The sequence below is a fragment of the Tachypleus tridentatus genome, chromosome 4 (genome assembly GCF_004210375.1).
Source record: "Tachypleus tridentatus isolate NWPU-2018 chromosome 4, ASM421037v1, whole genome shotgun sequence".
NCBI lineage: Eukaryota > Metazoa > Arthropoda > Merostomata > Xiphosura > Limulidae > Tachypleus > Tachypleus tridentatus.
In genome coordinates, this window is record NC_134828.1 from 42,631,134 (window position 1) to 42,650,699 (window position 19,566).

The window sequence follows — 19,566 nt, forward strand, 5'->3', positions numbered from 1 at the left end:
ACAAAGTAAAGCAACATCAATTTGAGAATTCATGATGTGGAAAGAAAAAATTATCTACAAAAACTGACAGAACAGTAAGAAATTGAATAAGAAAATTCAAAGTAAGCTTCCTACAAAAAGTTGGAAGAAATTTTACAAAGTTTCATAAGCATAAAAAATATCTTAACTTAATATTGCGAAAGTTATTTGTACTAGAATGGTGTGTTGCACTCCTATTGGTGGAAAATTGCTGCATGCTTATTTTCATGTAACAGCACAGCAATATCTTATGGAAACATGTGATTCAAAGTCTCAAGATAGTGAATAAAGCTACGTGTAAACATAACTTACATATCATATTAGAAGAGCAAATTAACTAGAAGACACTCCCCAATAGTCAAAACAGAAGGTATGTTCAGAAATAAAGTTCCTTGGCCAGATAATACTACTTCAAAGCCTTCCAGTAAGTCTTGATGAATCATCTGTTTTTACACTTAATGATGAGAATGGTAGGAAAGAAAAAGAACATTGTTATAATCTATATTTTAAAACTTTTAATTTGGTTATTTGCCAAACGAAAATGCTGAAATGAATGACAATAGATTTAGGTAGTTCACAAAGTAGTTCTAGAATAACAAGAACTTTTGTGAATGTTAATGATTAAAGGCTTTACAAAATATCTAGAAACAAAAATACATTATAAATATGAAAACCAGTGAAGCACTGTGACATTTTTTCAGTTCATTCAGTGATGGAAAAGTTATAGAAAAAAAACAAAACAATTCAATTTGGTTATCAAATATGCCTAGTTCTTACTTCACTGATTAGCTATGAAACTGTACAACTTACAAAAGCTAGTTAAATTGTAAACACCTAAAACACACCTCTAGCTATACTTTAGCTAGAATCCCACAATGACAAGGTGGAGGGGCAAGTGAGAGCAAGAGCTACATAAAAAGCATATGCACAGAAAAACAGATGTGCAATATTGAAATATAATAAAGCACACTACAGAGGGCCCACACAACTTCTGAAATAAGTATAATCTTCATCCAGAAAAAATTAACTCTAAATATGGATGATGAAGACCATCCAGCTAGTGTCAACATTGATGTTCATCATCATAAGAATCATCTAGGTCCCAACCAAACAGACAAGGTTTCACATCTCATGGTTGAAATTATAGGACTATGGATACAAAACTGGATCCAAGATGTAGTGGCTAGGGCATGGGGATCACAATATGATATAAAACTACAACAGGAATATAATACAATGGGAATGTTTCTGGAAGTTGCATGTCAAGCCATCAAAATTGTGAAAGAGAAGGCAAGAAACATTTAAGTGGACAAACCATCATTCCAATCTAAAAAAACACATAATGCAACAAACCAAACTCAAAATTGTAGGCCCAGGCATCAACCTGAAATTTAAAGTATGTTATATGTGAGCCACTAGAATTAAACAGGGAAGACAAGTAACACCACATCTTCCTCCCAATAAGAAGCTCAGAATGCAATAAACCATACTCAACATTAAAGAGCTGAAACATGCCTCATTCACCTTGAGGAAACGAAGATTATCCAGCCTGGGATTGCAAACCTAAAATTACAAGTCCTCACAATAAAGTTTTCTGCCCCCAGTATCACAGAAGTGATGGTCTGCATGCAGAGTTACGAGGAGTCGAAGACCCTCTTTCTTGATTGTGGAAATTAAGACAATGACCAAAAAGAAGAGCCACACAGAATCTCGTAGGTGAGTGTCATTTCAGAACTGAAATTATGAGGAGGCTCTTGTGTAGACTGGACCAGCTAACCATTCAACATCTGTAAAAACCATCTAGAGTTAAGGATGAGAAGATAACCAGCTTCATACTCTTCTCCTTAAGTAGAATGAGTACAAACATAAATCAAGAGGAACAGACCTCTGTTAACCACTTCAGTGATTGGAAGCTGAGAGTCATAAGAACTTCCTTACTCCATTAGAAGAGGAGGGGACAATACCACTGGGTAATCCTTAGGAATGATGCTCTGAAGACAGTGTAATAGATAAACCAAATTTCCTATTTTGAAAATAAAACCAACGCTGATAGGTTCTATTTAGGGGTTAGCAGGTATGGGTAAAGCCCCCTTATGCATTATTCATGACAGTCCATGAGTGGTAGTCCAGTGTTGTATGTAATATTTGATATAGAACAATTGTTCACCATCCACAAAATATCAAGGCAATCTCATAGAAAAATCCATCTCAACAAATCTTCTTGCCTCTAGTAACTTAGCTATTAGTCTACTGGAAGCTAGTGCAGGTTTGTAAAAGCATACATGACCAGACAACACTCACCACTGTGTGGGATCCAAATGAGAATGACAAGAAAGTCCTTAAAAAGGAAAATAATGAAGTTACTCACCTCTCTCCCAATCAAGCCAGGGTATGCAGAACACCCACAGAAGTAGCCAAAGGTCATCCCAGAAAAAGACAATCTAAATCATATACATAGTGTATTATAAAGGGGTTAGGTGTGGTATACATACTGGCCTCTACACTTTCTTACTGTGGGTGATGCAACCAAGCTGCTAATAACATCAATATATGTTGAACAGGATGAGATGAAACCCAAAAAAAGACCAGACTAAGCTATGTAAACCAGTTGATGAATTCAACTTGTCAAAGTGACAGGAGATAAGTTGTTAGAAACTGAAGGATACTAATGCATAAAAAACTGTGACATGAAGCCCAAAACTCTTCATTGCACACTACATAACAGTGTAGAGATGATTCAGGTCAGAAAGGTTGCATAAATGGGTAATGAGAGGAATATGATTAGGAAAGAACACCTCATCTCATTCCCTGGTTGTTAAAATTTTAAGTAGAAAGGAGCAAGTATTGATATAATATAACATAGCTGAAATAGTAAGTGTCTTGTGAATACTAAGTGTAAACTCAACAGATCTTCAACCCCATTAGCCAATAACGGAAGAAAGCATATCTTCAGTGAAAGATTATATAATGAACATCACCCCAAAGGTTCAAAAGATGGACATGATAATGAATGAAGAACCACTGTGATATCCTAGTTAGAATCCTGAAAATTGTGACAAGGATGAATAACCTGAAGTTATTTGAAAAGTAATAATAAAACTGGGTACTCAAAAACTGATTTTTACATAGAAAAAAGTAAATGAGCTGATAAGGCAGCATTATACAGGGTAACAGATGAGGGCCATGTCAAAACTTGAGAAAAATGTTGCACAGTAGGACATAAAAGGTTACATCCATGTCTGAGAGATCATGGATAATATGTAAACTATTTCCTTTGATAAACTTCTAAAGAAGAATGCCAAATGCAATGTGTTAACAAAGAAGTCAAAAGGATGTCAGTCCCTGATGTCGTGTGATAGACCTCATAAAAGTCAGACGTGAAGTCAAATAACACAAACTACTGGAAGAAAATACTCCATGTGATTGACATAAGAGAGATGGCCATGGAGGATGTGGAAGAAGTTGACACTTCTGAAGATACTAGAGAAAAAAAAGCCACGTCTGATCCAACCTATATGATGCCACCAGAAGAACCTGACAAGAGGTGGAGTGAATCATTGCCAGAACCATAAACACCATACAAATGACAGGGAATACATAAAAATGAAGACTCATTCAATCCTTGATGGCAACATCTACTCCTCAAGCCAGAGGGTAAGATACTGGAGACCAGAAGGATAGGAGCAGAGCATTCCAATGTGTGGCAAATGCCTTGATATGTAGTATCTCTACACAAGAGCAAATCCAATAATTCTGAGGAAAAATCATTCATTCTGTAGAGATGAGATAACTAGTCAGCCACTAGTTTCATTACCCAATGCCTAGAAAACATTAGAATAATGAGGTCATAGAGGAAACTCATCAGATGACTTTGTATCCGAGATGTGAATGTGAGTATTGACAGAGAAAAACATCTCAAAAAATTGTTTTCTCATAAAATCAAGAAAATGAACAGTATACTTAAGCCCCATAAAAAAAATCTAAAATAATTTAAAAGAAAATACTGCAAATGCAGTAACTGCGCTGAAGAGAAACCTGCATTAAACATGTAAGGTCATCTACATAATTTTTGCTCTGGAAAAGAAAGTGAATATGAAAGAATAACATGGGACTTACATACAGACTGGATATAGAAAGCACATCGATGTAAGTGGAGAACATCTAAAGACTGGAATTGCTAGAGGCAGTGTTGTGGAGTATAAAACTAGAGCAAGTGAAGTAGAGTTCATACAATTGCTTAGATAGGAAAAAATAAGTGAGCTTTTCATCAGGATAAAGCTAAAGTGTGACAGGAGGTAAGTGTGCTTTGGAATGAATTTTTATGGTCAATCCTTTCAACCCCAATTCACACAACAGGCAAGCTCTAAAAATTGCAATATGTAGAATGAATACAGCTCTGTCAAGTCAATGTTCTATCACTGGCAAGTATCATCAGTACACATTCATAATCTATTTGGGATTTGTTAGGCCTCATACATGAAAAGTTTACAGTATAAGCTTAAGGACATATTCATTTTCATGATCTAACCCAAATGCAGTTGCAAGCCGACTCAATTCATAGTAAGATGTATCTCATAAGACATTCAGTTTGCCAAGTCTGCTTATAATAAGTAAAATGGGACTTTTCCTTTTACGTCACTGGTTGCAGTCTTTAGGACTTGTTTTATTCTTAGGTTAGTTACTTGAGCTTCTCTGTAATAGCTGATTTCAACACAGTAAAATAATTGTAGGAATGGTTTCAGTGATCAAATGGGTCAACAAATATGATAGTTTTCAAATCATTAGCATTTGATACTCACCCCATCTGCACCCATTCTTGTTCAATTAAGAAAACACACCTATGATCATGAACTTACTGTACCACCTACTTGATACATTCTACACTCTAATTAAACAGCAAACATTTTCATTCTGAAAATATGCCAAGAAAGAGCAGTTCTGAAAGTTAGTGTTGCTTGTTTTGAATAGTAGTGCTGCTTATTTTTCTTGTAATACTTAGTGACACTGGACATCGTTCAGTCTAGTATTTCTGAGAAAGGATTCCTTGTATTGTTTGTAAATAATTTGGGTAAATAAGACAACCATAATAGACGTAAAAGACTTTTAAACATTACTGGTTATACTGTACCATTTCATAAGGCATTTGTGTTGGCAGTTATTTATATTTCTTTTAACCCTAAGACTTGTAACTACAGGTATATTTCATTCTTTAAATAAAACTAGTGGATGAAATTGTCAAAAATCTAACAAAACCTTCCTAAAATAATTTAGTTTTGGAAAAAAAAACATTAACTCTTGATTTTTTTCTACTTATCTTAATAATTTCTTACTTAATATAGTTATTTACACCCAGACTCTGTACAGTTCACCTGCTAAGTGAGTTCCATTTTAAGTATAAAAATACTATTTATTATCTTTTTTTTTTTACGTTTCATTTGCCCAATATTTAGAACCACCTAAATCAATTCAAAAAATTTTAAGGTAAATTTTTATATTTTATTTACCATTTTCTCCACCATGTCACTAACTCTAGCTTTTATCATCAATGTATAATGCAACGAAATTTTTAAAAGTGAGAACCCAAAATATATAAATACCTATTAACTGTACACTGAATAATTTTGAGATATCTTTTTCTTGGACATATGAACAATTTCTTGTTTTTATATTTTCATTCATAGTTTATTTTCAATATTTCACTTTTCTTTCAAATTCTTTAGTTTTTATTCTTTATATTTTATTTACCTTTTTATCTACCATATTACTAACTCAAGCTCTTATCATAAACCTATAATGTAATTAAATGTTGAAATTAAATAAAAGAAATATGTACATTCCTTTTAACCTTTTGTTGAACAATTTTGAAATATCTTTTTTGAGTCAGGTGTAATTTCATGTATTTTCATTTTTAGTTTATTTTTAATGTTTTATTTTCCTTTCTAATTCATTGACTTTTATTCTTTATGTTGAAACATCAACTAGTACCTGCCTGTAGGAATTATAATGTTACGATCAGCAAAGATGCATTAGCTGCATGCAAAATGGTTTGCACATGCTTATTTTGCAAACATTCACAAGAAAAGCAGTTACAGGTAAATTAAAAAAATCATTAAACCTTTAAAATATGAAATATATAATACAAGTAATAGGTAAGTAACTAAAATATAAAAGTAAAACCTAAATGCAATTTAACTAATACATACAAGTAAAAAACAGATAAGCTCTAGGAGACATTGATCTTTACAGTGTACAAGCAGCAGTTTGCTTGTTGTTTCAAAAAGTAATTTGTGACTTAAGTTTCATTTTAGTCTGCAGAAATAAAGTGAAAAGTATGCTCTTTCTTTTGGTTAGAAGCATGCCATTCAAGCCTAGAAATGACTGTTGTTTAGCAACAGATTACATGGGAACAAAGGCATGGGGTCTACCAGAAAAGAGAAATTAATAAGTTCATTCTTGAAATGATGCCTCTGTGAAACAAAACTAACATTTAGACTAACTTAGTACTTGTATAGACTCATCTAAACTGTTACTGAAGTGCTAGAGAAAAGCTAAACAAAAACATAAGCAACCAAATGTAGGATATTTCAACTACACATACATATAAAAACAACTTAAGTTTTGATTTTGTCTCAGAAGCGTCTTTTGAAATAAAGGAATAATAATTTAGATAATATAAAACTTTGAATTATAATATACTAGATAATGTTAAATTCATTAAACTACATTAATAATAAAGTGCTTTAATTAAATTTTGAATGTAGCTTAGTAACACTTCATAATATGTGCAGTAAAAATTTTGAAGAGTGTACAAGGGGTTAAGAGGTGTTTCAGGTTAGACAAGTAAGATTAAACAGCATCCAAAATCTGAACAGTTTCTAACTTAAGCAAGATGACAAATTAACATAAATACACTGATTGACACATCCTGTTTAAGAGATTCATTCTACTTTCACTTATGAGAGTACTAGGTTTAATTTTTTTATGTGGTTTATCAAACATTTTTCATCCTATGTGTTGTTGTTGTTGTTTTTTACTATCATAAAGTCTGAATATTTCACACAAACTTATGCTGTGGTTATTTTGATCCTTACTGGCTACCACTCATTTACAAAAGTATGGCCAGCAAGTCTGTAAGAGAGTTGTTTGTGGTGAAATCATAATTCCCCATTTTTATGTTGTTAAAGTAAGTCTCTAAAAATGAGGCTAAACTTAACAACAATATGAACCCTAGAAAAAAAAATGTGTAAATGACAGATTTGTATAGTTTAAATGAATCTATAAAATTTACTACAGGTAAATTTCTAATATTTTTAAATACCAGCTGAGATACCCTTTCACACATGTAATAAAGACTCAAGACTTATGGAGGGTAACATAGAAAAATCAGATCAAATCACCCTCTTCATGTTCCCCCTTGTCACTACCATTCAAGTCCTAAGAGTACATGCCAGATCTAGGGACAACTCACCAGATATATGCAGCCACACATCCATACAGCCTTTTGTCAAATAAAGATTTAGAAGAGCATTCCCCAACATAGAAAGAACTATGACTCACGTATGCATAAATATTTTGGGAAGTTTATATCTCCAAAGAAAATCATTAAAAAACTGACTTATGTAGTTCTGAAAATAATGTATATCTTTAAACTATATGCTGTGTTAATCTTGTATTCCAGTACTATACAACAGCATATAATTTGCTTCATACGTGGTTTAGTTCATTTTCACATAGGAGAGTTCTGATTGCGTGGCATGCAAATGTGTGACAATTCAATTTACCTTCATAATAGTGTCTGCATTTACTCACACCAACTTGATGTATACAATATTTCTTTGTTGAATTTCAGGCAAAGCCATGCTAGAGTTACCTGTGCCAGCCATTCCTAATTTTAAGGCCATAGACTAGTGGGAAGACCACTAGTCACAACAACCTACTCTTGGGCTACTCTGCCTGATGTATCAAAATAATGAATATTAGTAGCTAGTCTATATGCTAAAGAATTATATTTTGTGCTTCAATACTGATAACAGTTAAATGTTAGTATTAGTTCCCATGTGGAAAGAATTAAATCATTTTATACTTGATTACTGACTTACAAACTACTGTGCTCTTGCTCTTACATTGTAAGTACTCAGTTCTTCTACTAATAGCATCTCAAACAGATGTATGACCAACATGATTTATATGTGGTTTCTTAAATAATTCTATGGCAAAAGTAAGTTCAGTGATAAGTTTTATCTAGCAAATGTACCTGGCTTCACTTGGGTTATTAGGCTGGTTTATACTAAACGACTATGTTAGTGTGTGTATTCCGAGCTCATTTTAACATAAAAGTATAACCCACATATTTTTATTGCTCCTTTACATGTTGCTGCATGTTTATAAAGGCAACCTTCCCTCTAACTTGTCCTCTGATTTTAAACATTAATAGAAGCAAACCTCTTTAATTAATAGAACCTGCTAAATTAGAAAGCAACAGATATTTTAATCAATTTTGTAGTTTATACATTTCATTTCATACTTTCAGCACATAGCCTCTTAACAACAATATTAGGTTACACTTTCATTGCTAAGCAACATGATATAAAAGATACTGTTTAAATACATTGTTACTAAAATGCACTAGTTTTCTACATATTAGAAGTTGTTATATACAGTACCACTTCTTTTCTTGCATGTGTATCTATCTGTCTATTTGTCAATAGGAGAATAATGAAATAACTGAATAATAACCCTTAAATGTTGACAATCATTGATTGATGCTGCTACCTACAAAATTCACATTGTTTAAGGGTTAAGTATCAGATGTTAAAATACGTGTGGCATACTTTTGTCAACACATTATAATTAAAATTAAAATACTGGAGAGACTTAAATTTATAGTGTTAAAACAAAATTTGTTATTAAATACAGACTAAACTCATAAATTATAATAACAAAATGCAGTAACTTTCTATTTTCATAAAGTCACAATTTTCTGTACAGTTTAATCCAAATATATCTTTTAATTTTTGATCAGTCATAGAAAACCCACTCTTAATTTGCAAGAAATGAAACTAATTAAATTATATAAGTTGTTATGACATCGTTGCATGACCAAAAGACAGACAAAGAAATACACGCTGTGTTTTATAGTATTAGAAGATTAATCACGATAAGGCACTAGACAAAGATGTAACCATTTGAGTGGTCAAAGAATAAGTTGATGTCAACAGACATCAATCTATGTAGAGATTAACAGGCGTGTCTTGGTATAAAACAATCTTAAAAACCTCAATCATACCCCCTCAAGCACTTCTCCTTTTGAGAAGAAGCACACAGAGATTTTAATTGCACAATAACCCCTCTAAATGTCAAATCATTGCAGTAGATCTTCTCTGAACCCTCTGCAGCAAAGCAACATCTCTTCTTAATGTACAAAAACTTAAAACTATAGTAAATGTTTCATTATCTAGAAGGTGAATTTCTGTAATTTTCTGCTAACATACATGTATTACTTTTTCAAATAAACCACAATCATTATTTAAAAAAAACAAAAAGATTGTAGTTTGTTTGAAAAAATAGTTATATATATTTATCAATATTACATATGTAATACTCCTGGCTATTAATATCATATATAATTGTCCACATAGAATTAACATATATAACATCTTAGATAACTAAGTAATTAATACTTACTATACAATTGGGTTCAATCTCTCTAATTTCTTCTGGTCCAACCATTTTTAGATCTCTAACGTTATTTTTCTGGCCTCTTTCAAACAATGCATGAAGACGTGGAAGTTCTTCTGGTATTGTTGCCACTATCAACTAAAAAATCAACAGAAAATGTCAAACCAATTGCCTCTACAAATAAAACCTGTAAAAGAACATAGGATTCATCAATATATGAAAAACAGTTTAAAGTACACAAATATTCTTCAAAAAACTCTCATTAAATACTTTCTAATGATCTCATGCAATAATTTCTAAAAGGACTATCTTATGAAATGTGGAACAAAACAAAAACACCTACAAATATATATTTTTCATCTTGCAAACTGTATCCTGTTATATGTTTTAAAGTAGTATATTGTTCTGCAATATATTTGTTAGTTACTCACAACAACTGTGTGTAAAAACTAAGTTTAACTTGTAAGAAGCACAAAATTAGAGTTTTAAATAACCAGGATACTTTAAGATTCAAATAATAACATACAATAAATTATACAAAAAAGTGAGTTCTAGAATGAAATAGTTAAGACAGAAATTAATAATGTGATTTACAAAACTACTTATAATACAGATATAAAGAGAAACAAAAGATAGTAGATCTTTGCAAAGTCAAGAGATTTGATGAATCAAATTATACAAAAAAGTGAGTTCTAGAATGAAATAGTTAAGACAGAAATTAATAAGGTGATTTACAAAACTACTTATAATACAGATATAAAGAGAAACAAAAGACAGTATATCTTTGCAAAGTCAAGAGATTTGATGAATCATGAAAAACTATGCCTTTAAATAGTATTGATGTTTTAACATCCAGCATTCATCCAATTTTATGACACTACTGTTTTAGTGTTCAAACAATGTTTCACTTATAATAAGAAAAAAGTGTGTCAAAAAGTTAACCAAATGAGACTTGATGACTATTTTGGGTTACAGTAATATCTGAATTTCTGACTCAGTATTTTCCAGGTACCAGCCAGCTTACCAAATACTTCAACTCTCTGGGTGTGAAATTACAGTATCTGCAATATCATTTGATATGCCAAATTATTTAATATATCTGAAAGCCTCAAAAATAACCTTTTTGAGGATAACCTGTCATCCACTACCCATATAATTCCCAATCAAGCCTACCTTCTTCCTCAGCACAGAGTATTCCTAAGAAGTGAAATTTGTTATAAGGCACCTTATCAAAAGCTTTCTGAAAGTGCACCAAAGGCACTGCTTTACCCATTCTCTGGACAAAATAATCCAAATGAGGCCCAATTAATGATTTGCATAAACAAATAATTATCATTTTTAACTTGTAATCAATATGCCTATAAATAAATCCTAAAATTTAACACTCCTACGAAAAGACGTTTCTAGTCCTGATTTCTCCAAGCCCGTTCCCCTGGCTGTGGTTTCGCTAGATAGTAGATAGGGACAGTGGGAATCTCGTTAATCCATTCATTAATGGATTTAAATGGCAATTTCATTTAAATACAAAATTATTAGCCTAATATTAATAACCTTTCAAGTTGCTCTGGGGCCTATTAGGCCCCACTTTTCGTAGGAGTGTTAATTAACTTTATTTATAGCAACAAAACACTGCCTTAGTAGCTTAAGTGGCTTATCTTCCATTGTGTTAATGTCACCATCTTCAGTCAAACCAATGAAGAAGTTCCCAAGTACTTTAAAAATGTGAACTTAATTATCATGCTGCATATACTATAATGAAAATCATTTATTATCTATCTGTTCAACTTACTAAGCGATCCAAGTCATTCTGGGGTACCTCAACATTAATATCACTAATGCAAATATGAAAAGCCACAAGCCAAAGCTCCAACTGCTGAGGCAAATTTCTAGAAACAAAGATCCAGTTTGATTGATTGATTGATTTAGTGTTTTATGGCACAAAGCAGCTAGGCTATCTGCACCAAACGTCCAGTAAAAAGGCAAAAATAAATTAAATGTAATAAAATACATAAAAAGAAATAAAGGTAAAATAAAACATCATTGAAAAACAGAAAAATTATAAAATCAATGCTGACACCTAGTCTACAATGTTAAGAGAGAAAGCAGAGTAAGAGAAGTTGTAAAGGACTTTCTCTAGCAAAATGGTAATGATCATAACCCGCCAGGAAGACTAACAGATAGGTACAAGAACCACCGTCAGTCACCAGAAGTTGGTCTTTCCAGTCCTGGTTCCAGGTTATGTGTCATTATGGCCAGTACCAAAAGGTAAAGTAAGAAAAGTGTTAAAAGACATGCAGCAAAAGTGGAATAACAACTCGCCACGACGGCTAATGGGTAGTTCAAACAGCAATGTTAGTCACCTGAAGTTGGCCTTTCCATTCCTGGTGTCGAGTTATTTAATGTTGTGGCCATTTTACAATGTCAAACTGAACTAGAGAGATAGAGACTCTGAAAAGGGAACCACAATATAAAAGGCGTAATGAATAAATATCAAACACTTAAATGAGGTTAAAAAGATTAATGGCCATTAAAAAACTAAAAACTTTAAGTTGGACAGTATCACCATCACCAATAACACTGTCCAATGTTACAGACAAACCCTGGGACAAAACATGTTTAAAATAGTGCCGTCGTTGAGAGTCGTAATGATGGCAGGAAAGTAAAATGTGGCTTACAGTGATTTGAGTGTTACACAAACTACACACTCGTGCATCAGTTCCAGATAAAAGAAAACAATGAGTTAAAAAAACTGTGACCAATGTGTAGTCTAGTTAGAACAACTTCCTCCTTCCGAACCTTACGGAAGCTAGATGGCCAAAGCCCAATATAGAGTTTTATTTGAAAAAGCTTGTTGTCACGTTGTTCACTCCAAGTGTACTGCCAGCTGGCACGGAGCCGAGCCTTGAATAAAGGACCATAGTCCATGTACGGAATAGGCACAGTGGTGATAGTGCCAGAGCAGATAGATTTAGCTGCCATGTCTCCAAGCGCATTCCCGCGAATACCAACGTGGCCTGGTATCCAGAAAAACTGGATAGAAGTAGACGTTAATGGGAAATGGGCCAGTCGGTTTTGAATATCAGCGAGAACAGGGTGTGAACCAATGTGAAGTGATTCCAAGGCCAGCAGAGAACTAAGGGAGTCAGTATAAATAGTGCAGTCGGAGTACTGCTCAGCTTCAATATGATCCAGGGCAAGAGATATGGCGTACAGTTCAGCAGTGAACACAGAAGCTGTAGAGGGGATTCTGCGCGCAACCACCGAACCACAACAAACCACGGCAGAGCTCACACAGTAACCTGATTTTGAACCATCTGCATAAATAGAAATGGAAGGATGGTTCAAAAGATGTTCAGTAAATAAAAGACAGTACTTCCAATCGGGAGTATCTGCCTTTTTTCAGATAACTTAAAGAAAGGTCACATTTGGGGGCTGTAATAAGCCATGGTGGAATAAGCTGACCAGTGGATTCTGCAATGTTATCCAAGGACAGACCCAATTCATCCAACTGTGCCTGGATGCGAAGGCCAAAAGAAGCATGGGAGATCATCTGTTCTGAAAATGTAAGGCCCACTGAGGAAGGAAAACACATCCCCAGGTGGGATGCTTTGGTAAGGAACAAAGTTGCAAAAAATATAGTAAAGACAGTTGCAAACGGCAAAGGTGTAGAGAAGGTTCATGAGATTCAATGTATATACTTTGAACTGGAGAGATACGGAAAGCCCCAGTGCAAAGTCGAAGTCCTTGGTGATGAATGGGGTCCAGCATCTTTAAGGCCGAGGGTCTGGCAGAGCCATAGACCATTGACTGACATGAGATGTGAAAGTCATCGACATACAGCCCATTCGCAACAGTGAGATGGAGTTGTTAATTGGTGGCATTTATCTTTATACTGAAGAGTGTAACACTCAATACAGCCTTGAGGGACTCCAAGTTCCTGTACAAAAGAACGGGAAAGTGTCGAACCCACACGAACTTGGAATCTCCTGTCCATTAAAAAATTTTTAATAAACATGGGTAGATGGCCACGTAACCCATATGTATGGAGGTCTCGCAAAAAGCCATACCTCCATGTTGTGTCGTAAGCCTTCTCTATGTCAAAGAATATTGATACAAGATGTTGGCGGTTGAGAAAGGCTTCTCTGATAGATGTTTCAAGACGAATTAGGTGGTGTGTGGTGCAGTGCTGTCGACGGAACCCACACTGGTTGGGCGAGAGGAGGTTGTTTCATTCAAGGAACTAAACAAGACGAGCATTAACCATCCTTTCTAATGTCTTACAGAGACAGCTCGTCAAAGCAATTGGACGGTAGTTTGAAGGAATCTTGGGATCTTTCCCTGGTTTAGAGAAAGGTAAAATAATAGCCTGGCACCAGGCATCAGGAAAAACATTCTCCTGCCAGATCTGGTTGAAAATAATCAGAAGGACATCAAGAGAAGCAGGAGATAGATGGTGCAGCATGTCATAATGAATATCATCAGGTCCAACAGACGTACTGGTAGACCGATGAAGGGCCATTTTTTAGTTCCACCAGGGTAAAGGGACAATTATAGTCAAAGAAACAGTCAGTTCGAAAGGAAAAAGGTGATCGCTCTGCCCGAGTCTTGATGGCCAGGAAGGTGGAGGAACAAGCAGAAGTGCTAGATACCCAGCAAAAGCTTTCACCTAGAGTGTTAGCGATGTTCCGAATATCAGTCACCTCCTGACCATCAGAGAGTAAGATCGAGAGAGGGACAGAATTGTAGTGCCCATTAACCTTTCGAATCCTGTCCCATATGATCTTGAAACTGGTGGTAGAAGATATGCTGGTTGTGAACTTAATCCAAGATTCCTTCTGGCTGTGACGTCTTACCCACCTAGCATGTGCACAGGCCCGTTGGAAAGCAACCCGGTTTGAAAGTGTGGGATATCTACGAAAAGTATCCCAGGCCCGCTTTTGAGCCTTCCGTGCTAAGTGGCAAGCAGGATTCCACCACAGACGAGGATATCGTGGAAAACGTGTCGAGGTTTTAGGAATACACTGAGCAGCTGCATGTGTAATACAGTCAGTTACCGCTGCTACACAGTCGTCTATTGATGGCTGATTTACGATGGCAGGATCAAGTTCTGCGAGAGCAGTGAAAGTGGACCAGTCTGCCTGATCCAGCTTCCACCGGGGCACGTGGGTAGGGTGGCATCAACCACGGCCAGTCTCTCTCAAAAGGATCGGAAAATGATCACTGCCTAGTGGATTACTGTCAACCCTCCATGAAAAATGGGAGAATAATGAAGAGGAGCAAACTGAGAGATCAATAGCGGTAAAGGACTGACTAGGTGCATGAAAGTAAGTGGAAGAACCAGTATTGAAAAGAGAAAGTTTGTGATCAGAGAGCATCCGCTCTACAGATCGGCCCCTCCCATCAATAATAGCACTTCCCCAGAGGGGATGATGTCCATTAAAATCCCCTAGGATTAAAAAATGGAGATGGCAACTGTTCAACGAGAGCATCAAGATCTGATTGATCATTTGTCTCTCCAGGGTACAGGTACAGAGAACAAACAGTGATGGTATGACCCAAGGAAACACGGATGGCTACAGCCTCCAAGGGTGTGTTGAGTGACAAAGACAGGGTGGGCACGCGTGTTGATCAACCAACAGTGCCACCCTCCATGTACTCGACCATCACACAACCTGTCATTTCTGTACAGAGAAAACTGCCGAATGGAGACAGTATCAGCAGTTTTGAGAAATGTTTCTTGTAAAGAAAGACAAACAGGATGGTAGGAAGCAATCAGCGTTTTGATATCATCCAGATTAGAATGTAAACCTCGACAGTTCCATTGTATCAAGGTGGCCATTTTTAAGAACAGGTAGGTGAAGTGGCTGGAGAACCCTTCGGTTTACGACCACGTCTTTTTTCTTTACTGTCTTTAGTCGGAGGAGGTCTATAAACCTCCATGGATCCTGCTCTGGGTCGGGTGGGCAGGTTTTTGTTATTGGAAGGGGAATCCAGTGACTGAGGACGTGAACGAATAATTGTTTTGTCTCTTTTGGTGGGAGAAAAAGATATATCAGAAGAAATGCCTGTATTTGAAACTGAAGGACGTGGATCTTGAGGTTTGTTGGAAGGTATGGGAGGAACAGAGATGGGTGTGGAAGTCGATTCATCAACCTTTTTAACCACGGAGGTCAAAAGGCTTTTCATTTGTTTTGAAAACGATTCTCTTGGAGGCACAGAGAGATCTGTCTGCACTCCCACTGTAGTTGTGGAATGAAGTGCAGCAGCATATGTCCGAGATGGAGTTGTGGACAGCAATTTCGAGCCTCAGGATAACTAATGTTATGTGTCGTTTTCAAACGCTGCACCTCTTTTTCCTCCAACCATTTTGGGCAAGAATGAAAGTAAGAGGGGTAAGAACCATTGCAGTTTACGCAATGTGGGTTCATGTCACAGTCATAGGCATGGTGGTCCTTGCCTCCACAACGAGCACGTCAGGTAACCACGACAAGAAGTCTTTGAGTGGCTGAATCTCTGACATTGGAAACATCGAAGAGGGTTTGGTATGTATGGCCGAACCCTGCAAATGAGATAACCTACCTTGATGGTGGCAGGTGCACGTGGTGAAGTAAATGTTAAAACGAGGGTATTTGTTGGCAGTGTAACTCCATCTTTGCGAGTGGAGATGACTCTTGCAGAAACTCCTTGAGTGGAGAGACCAGCGAGAATCTCTGACTTGGGAACGTTCTTCAAATCCCTTTCAACAATAACTCCTCGTGAAGAATTCAAGGTAGCATGGGGTGTAACCTCAATAGGTATATCCCCAATTGCCTTTGAATTCAAGAGGAGTTCACTGTGTTGGGATGTGGATGTTTCAACCAATATGTCACCAGATCGAAGTTTCTTTACTGACTTTGGAGAGCCAGCAAGTCCCTCTAGTCCCTTTTGAATAAAAAAAGGGGACATTTGCCCTAAAGGTATTTCCGAAAGAGAATGTAATATAAGAAAATGAAGTACGTGTGTTACTGATGTTGAAGATTGCTGTTCTGAGTATTCAAAACGTGGTCGCTACCCATTGACTGTTTTTTTACAATTTTATTTAAATTTTTTGGAGGATCCATAGGAAAAGGAAAAAATTTCGGTACCCACTGACCCCACCCATCATGGAGCCCTACAAGGGGATGCACTACAAAGTCATGCAAGGACAATGAAGCAACGCCAGGGTTTCGTGAGCACTATACCCAAACACCAGCATCAGGCACAATGTCCACAACACCCGCTGAGAACTTCCAACACTGGTACTTGGTTGACTCTAGCCCAAGTGGACCAACCGATTGACCCAAGGGGGGCCACCCAAAGGCCGCCCGTCTACAGGAATTCGAAGCCAAAGTGGTGTGTTAGAGTTGGACCCCTCAACCACCAGGATCCTCTCCTCCCCTTCACGGGTCGCTACGCACGCCAAACATGTGGGTGGATGTTTAGATCCCAGAGAAGGTAACCAGATAGAACAGAACCTTCCCTGGGAGGTCCCCTCACCACGTACAGGAATCCACACCGAGAGGATATGGCTTTGTGACAATTAATTCAGCAACACTTATAACAAAATAACACCAGTAATTCTATAGTATTTCTTTTACTATGCTTCCAGTTGGATATTTTCAGAAAGAAAAATATTATACAAAGTATTTTTATCACCTAAATAATAACAAACACTATTAAACACAGTTTATAAAAAAAATTATAAAAACACACAATCAGTAATAATCATACAGCATAACAACTGAATAGAATTCAATAAGAACAATAAAAATGTACTTTTGAAAACACAGATCAATATAATGGCTACACTACTGATCAAATCTGTTAGCCTTCAGATAGTATACATACTGTAGTTGGAAAACACATGCTAACCTTGCCACACCTTTTGTAAGGAATATTGTGTTCATCTAAGTACTTGTATGACTTCTCCAGACCTTCCACACAAAGTTTTGCTTTGAGAGATCCAGGAGCATAGTAAATACCAGCATGAATAACACCACTGTTCTTTCCACTCTGATGAACAGCTGAAACAACAATTTACAATCATTTATCTTTTTTTTTTTAATAAACAATAGCAATGGAGCACTTACCAATAATAATTCTTAATATGAAAAACTTCTAAACTCTGAGTACCTTTGTAACTGTTATTTGAGGTTTCAAATATCTCTTAACTACAAAGTTACAACTTGTCTAAGATGTAAAATGTAGTTGCTGAAATTTAACAGAAGTTTAATATACCGGTATTGTTAAATATTGTTTAAGTTTGTTTTGTTAATCAGCTGAGACAATACAATTGCATCTTTGTTTCTTACACAACAGTGATTTGAAAATAAAAGTGCCTACATTTATTAAGAAACTCCATATCTGTTGATATTGGAATCACTTAGAAAATTATTTTGAACACCAGAATTTTATAAATTACATTTAGTATGTTTTTTGTAGGGCTTTTCTTGTCAATATGCTGAGGCACTTAACAAGGCTAGTATTTTACTAAACAAATTTCTCTGTGGATACTATCTTAATTTTCAGAAAACTTTTGATAAAGTTAATTGTTAAGATGTTATACATGAAAAAAATTAAAAGTGAATTGAAACGTATATGCATATATTGTGGTATAAAATATAGAGGGTGACAATACATGAACAATTAGTAGGTAAACAGATTAGGTGGAAATAAATATTAGATTAAGAATAAGTTAGGTAGGTTGTATTTTGAATCTATAATGCAAGTATTTTAGGAACCTTGTGTTTGTTTTTTGAATCAGTTTGCTTCACGACTACTGGTATGTAGTGAAGTAAGTACTTATAAATACTGTTGTATTGCAGGTTTTTCATGCAAGTATTTTTGAAATATCATGCTAAACATCTGATTATCAATCCTTTTCAAGATTTTCCATATACATAACACACACATTACACAATCATTTTCAATATTATTATTAGGGCTAATCAGCTCTTTCCAGGGTACACAATATTTCCGTTAGTCTTATACATAATTAAGGTGAGCATGATGAGAAAAAAAGCCATCATGTACCACACAGTTCACTGTGCAATCTCTTAGCTTCTCCAGAATGCCTTAGTTATCTTCACCATGCAGCCAAGAAAGAAATGAAAGAGAATTCACTGATGGCTAACACGGATGTCTTTCCCTTTGTCAACCACAACTACCATAGTTGATAAAAAACCATTACCAGGAAGAGCACCAACATCATGGACAAAATCATCCTTGTCAGGTAAGTCTCCTAACCTTTCTTCTACTCTAACAGATAAAAATTCTCTAAACAAGAGTAAGCTTACAACAACACCAAACAATAAACAACCATCAACAGTGTTAGCAAATAAATAATAATTTGAGTAAGCCACTCTTCCTGCAGTCATCATCGATTAACAGCAATCTGACATTGCATAAAAAATCAAAACATGCTTCTTGAATATTGTTTTTACCAAAGTCAGGCAACTTCCAAAAGGTAGGAGTAATCAAGTGCAAACAGCCAAAAGACCACTTCTAAATCTTCAAACCACAGTCCAGTATAGCTTTCAAGGGAGCCAATATTTCAGCTCATGTATCTGGAGCCCCACCCCCAAGTCAGGACATATTAGTCATTTGAGACATATCTTCTGACATTAATAATGATGAATTGTAGGCACAAAACATCAGCCCCATTACTACTAAACAGATTAAATCATTTACATGAGGTATGCCTACATCCTTGACTAAAGTATCTTTACAGGATACTGATCGACCCCAAATTCTTGTCAACAATAGAGTTCCTCTCTGATTCACCAAATACCTCATCAATTCAGTGAAATCAGTGCCTGCTGCAACTATCAAAGACTTGGGCACACACATGCC

General features: G+C 35.6%; 1 protein-coding gene across 2 annotated transcripts in view; it reads right to left on the reverse strand.

Moving 5' to 3' along the window:
- Positions 1–19,566, reverse strand: part of L2HGDH (L-2-hydroxyglutarate dehydrogenase) — a 55,184-nt gene that overhangs the window by 27,559 nt on the left and 8,059 nt on the right. For both annotated transcript variants that reach the window (XM_076498024.1, XM_076498025.1), the window contains exons 3-4: positions 17,587–17,738; positions 9,703–9,834 (exon numbers count right to left, since the gene is read on the reverse strand). In XM_076498024.1, the coding sequence (XP_076354139.1) occupies positions 9,703–9,834; positions 17,587–17,738 (284 nt within the window). The remainder of the gene's footprint in view (positions 1–9,702; positions 9,835–17,586; positions 17,739–19,566) is intronic.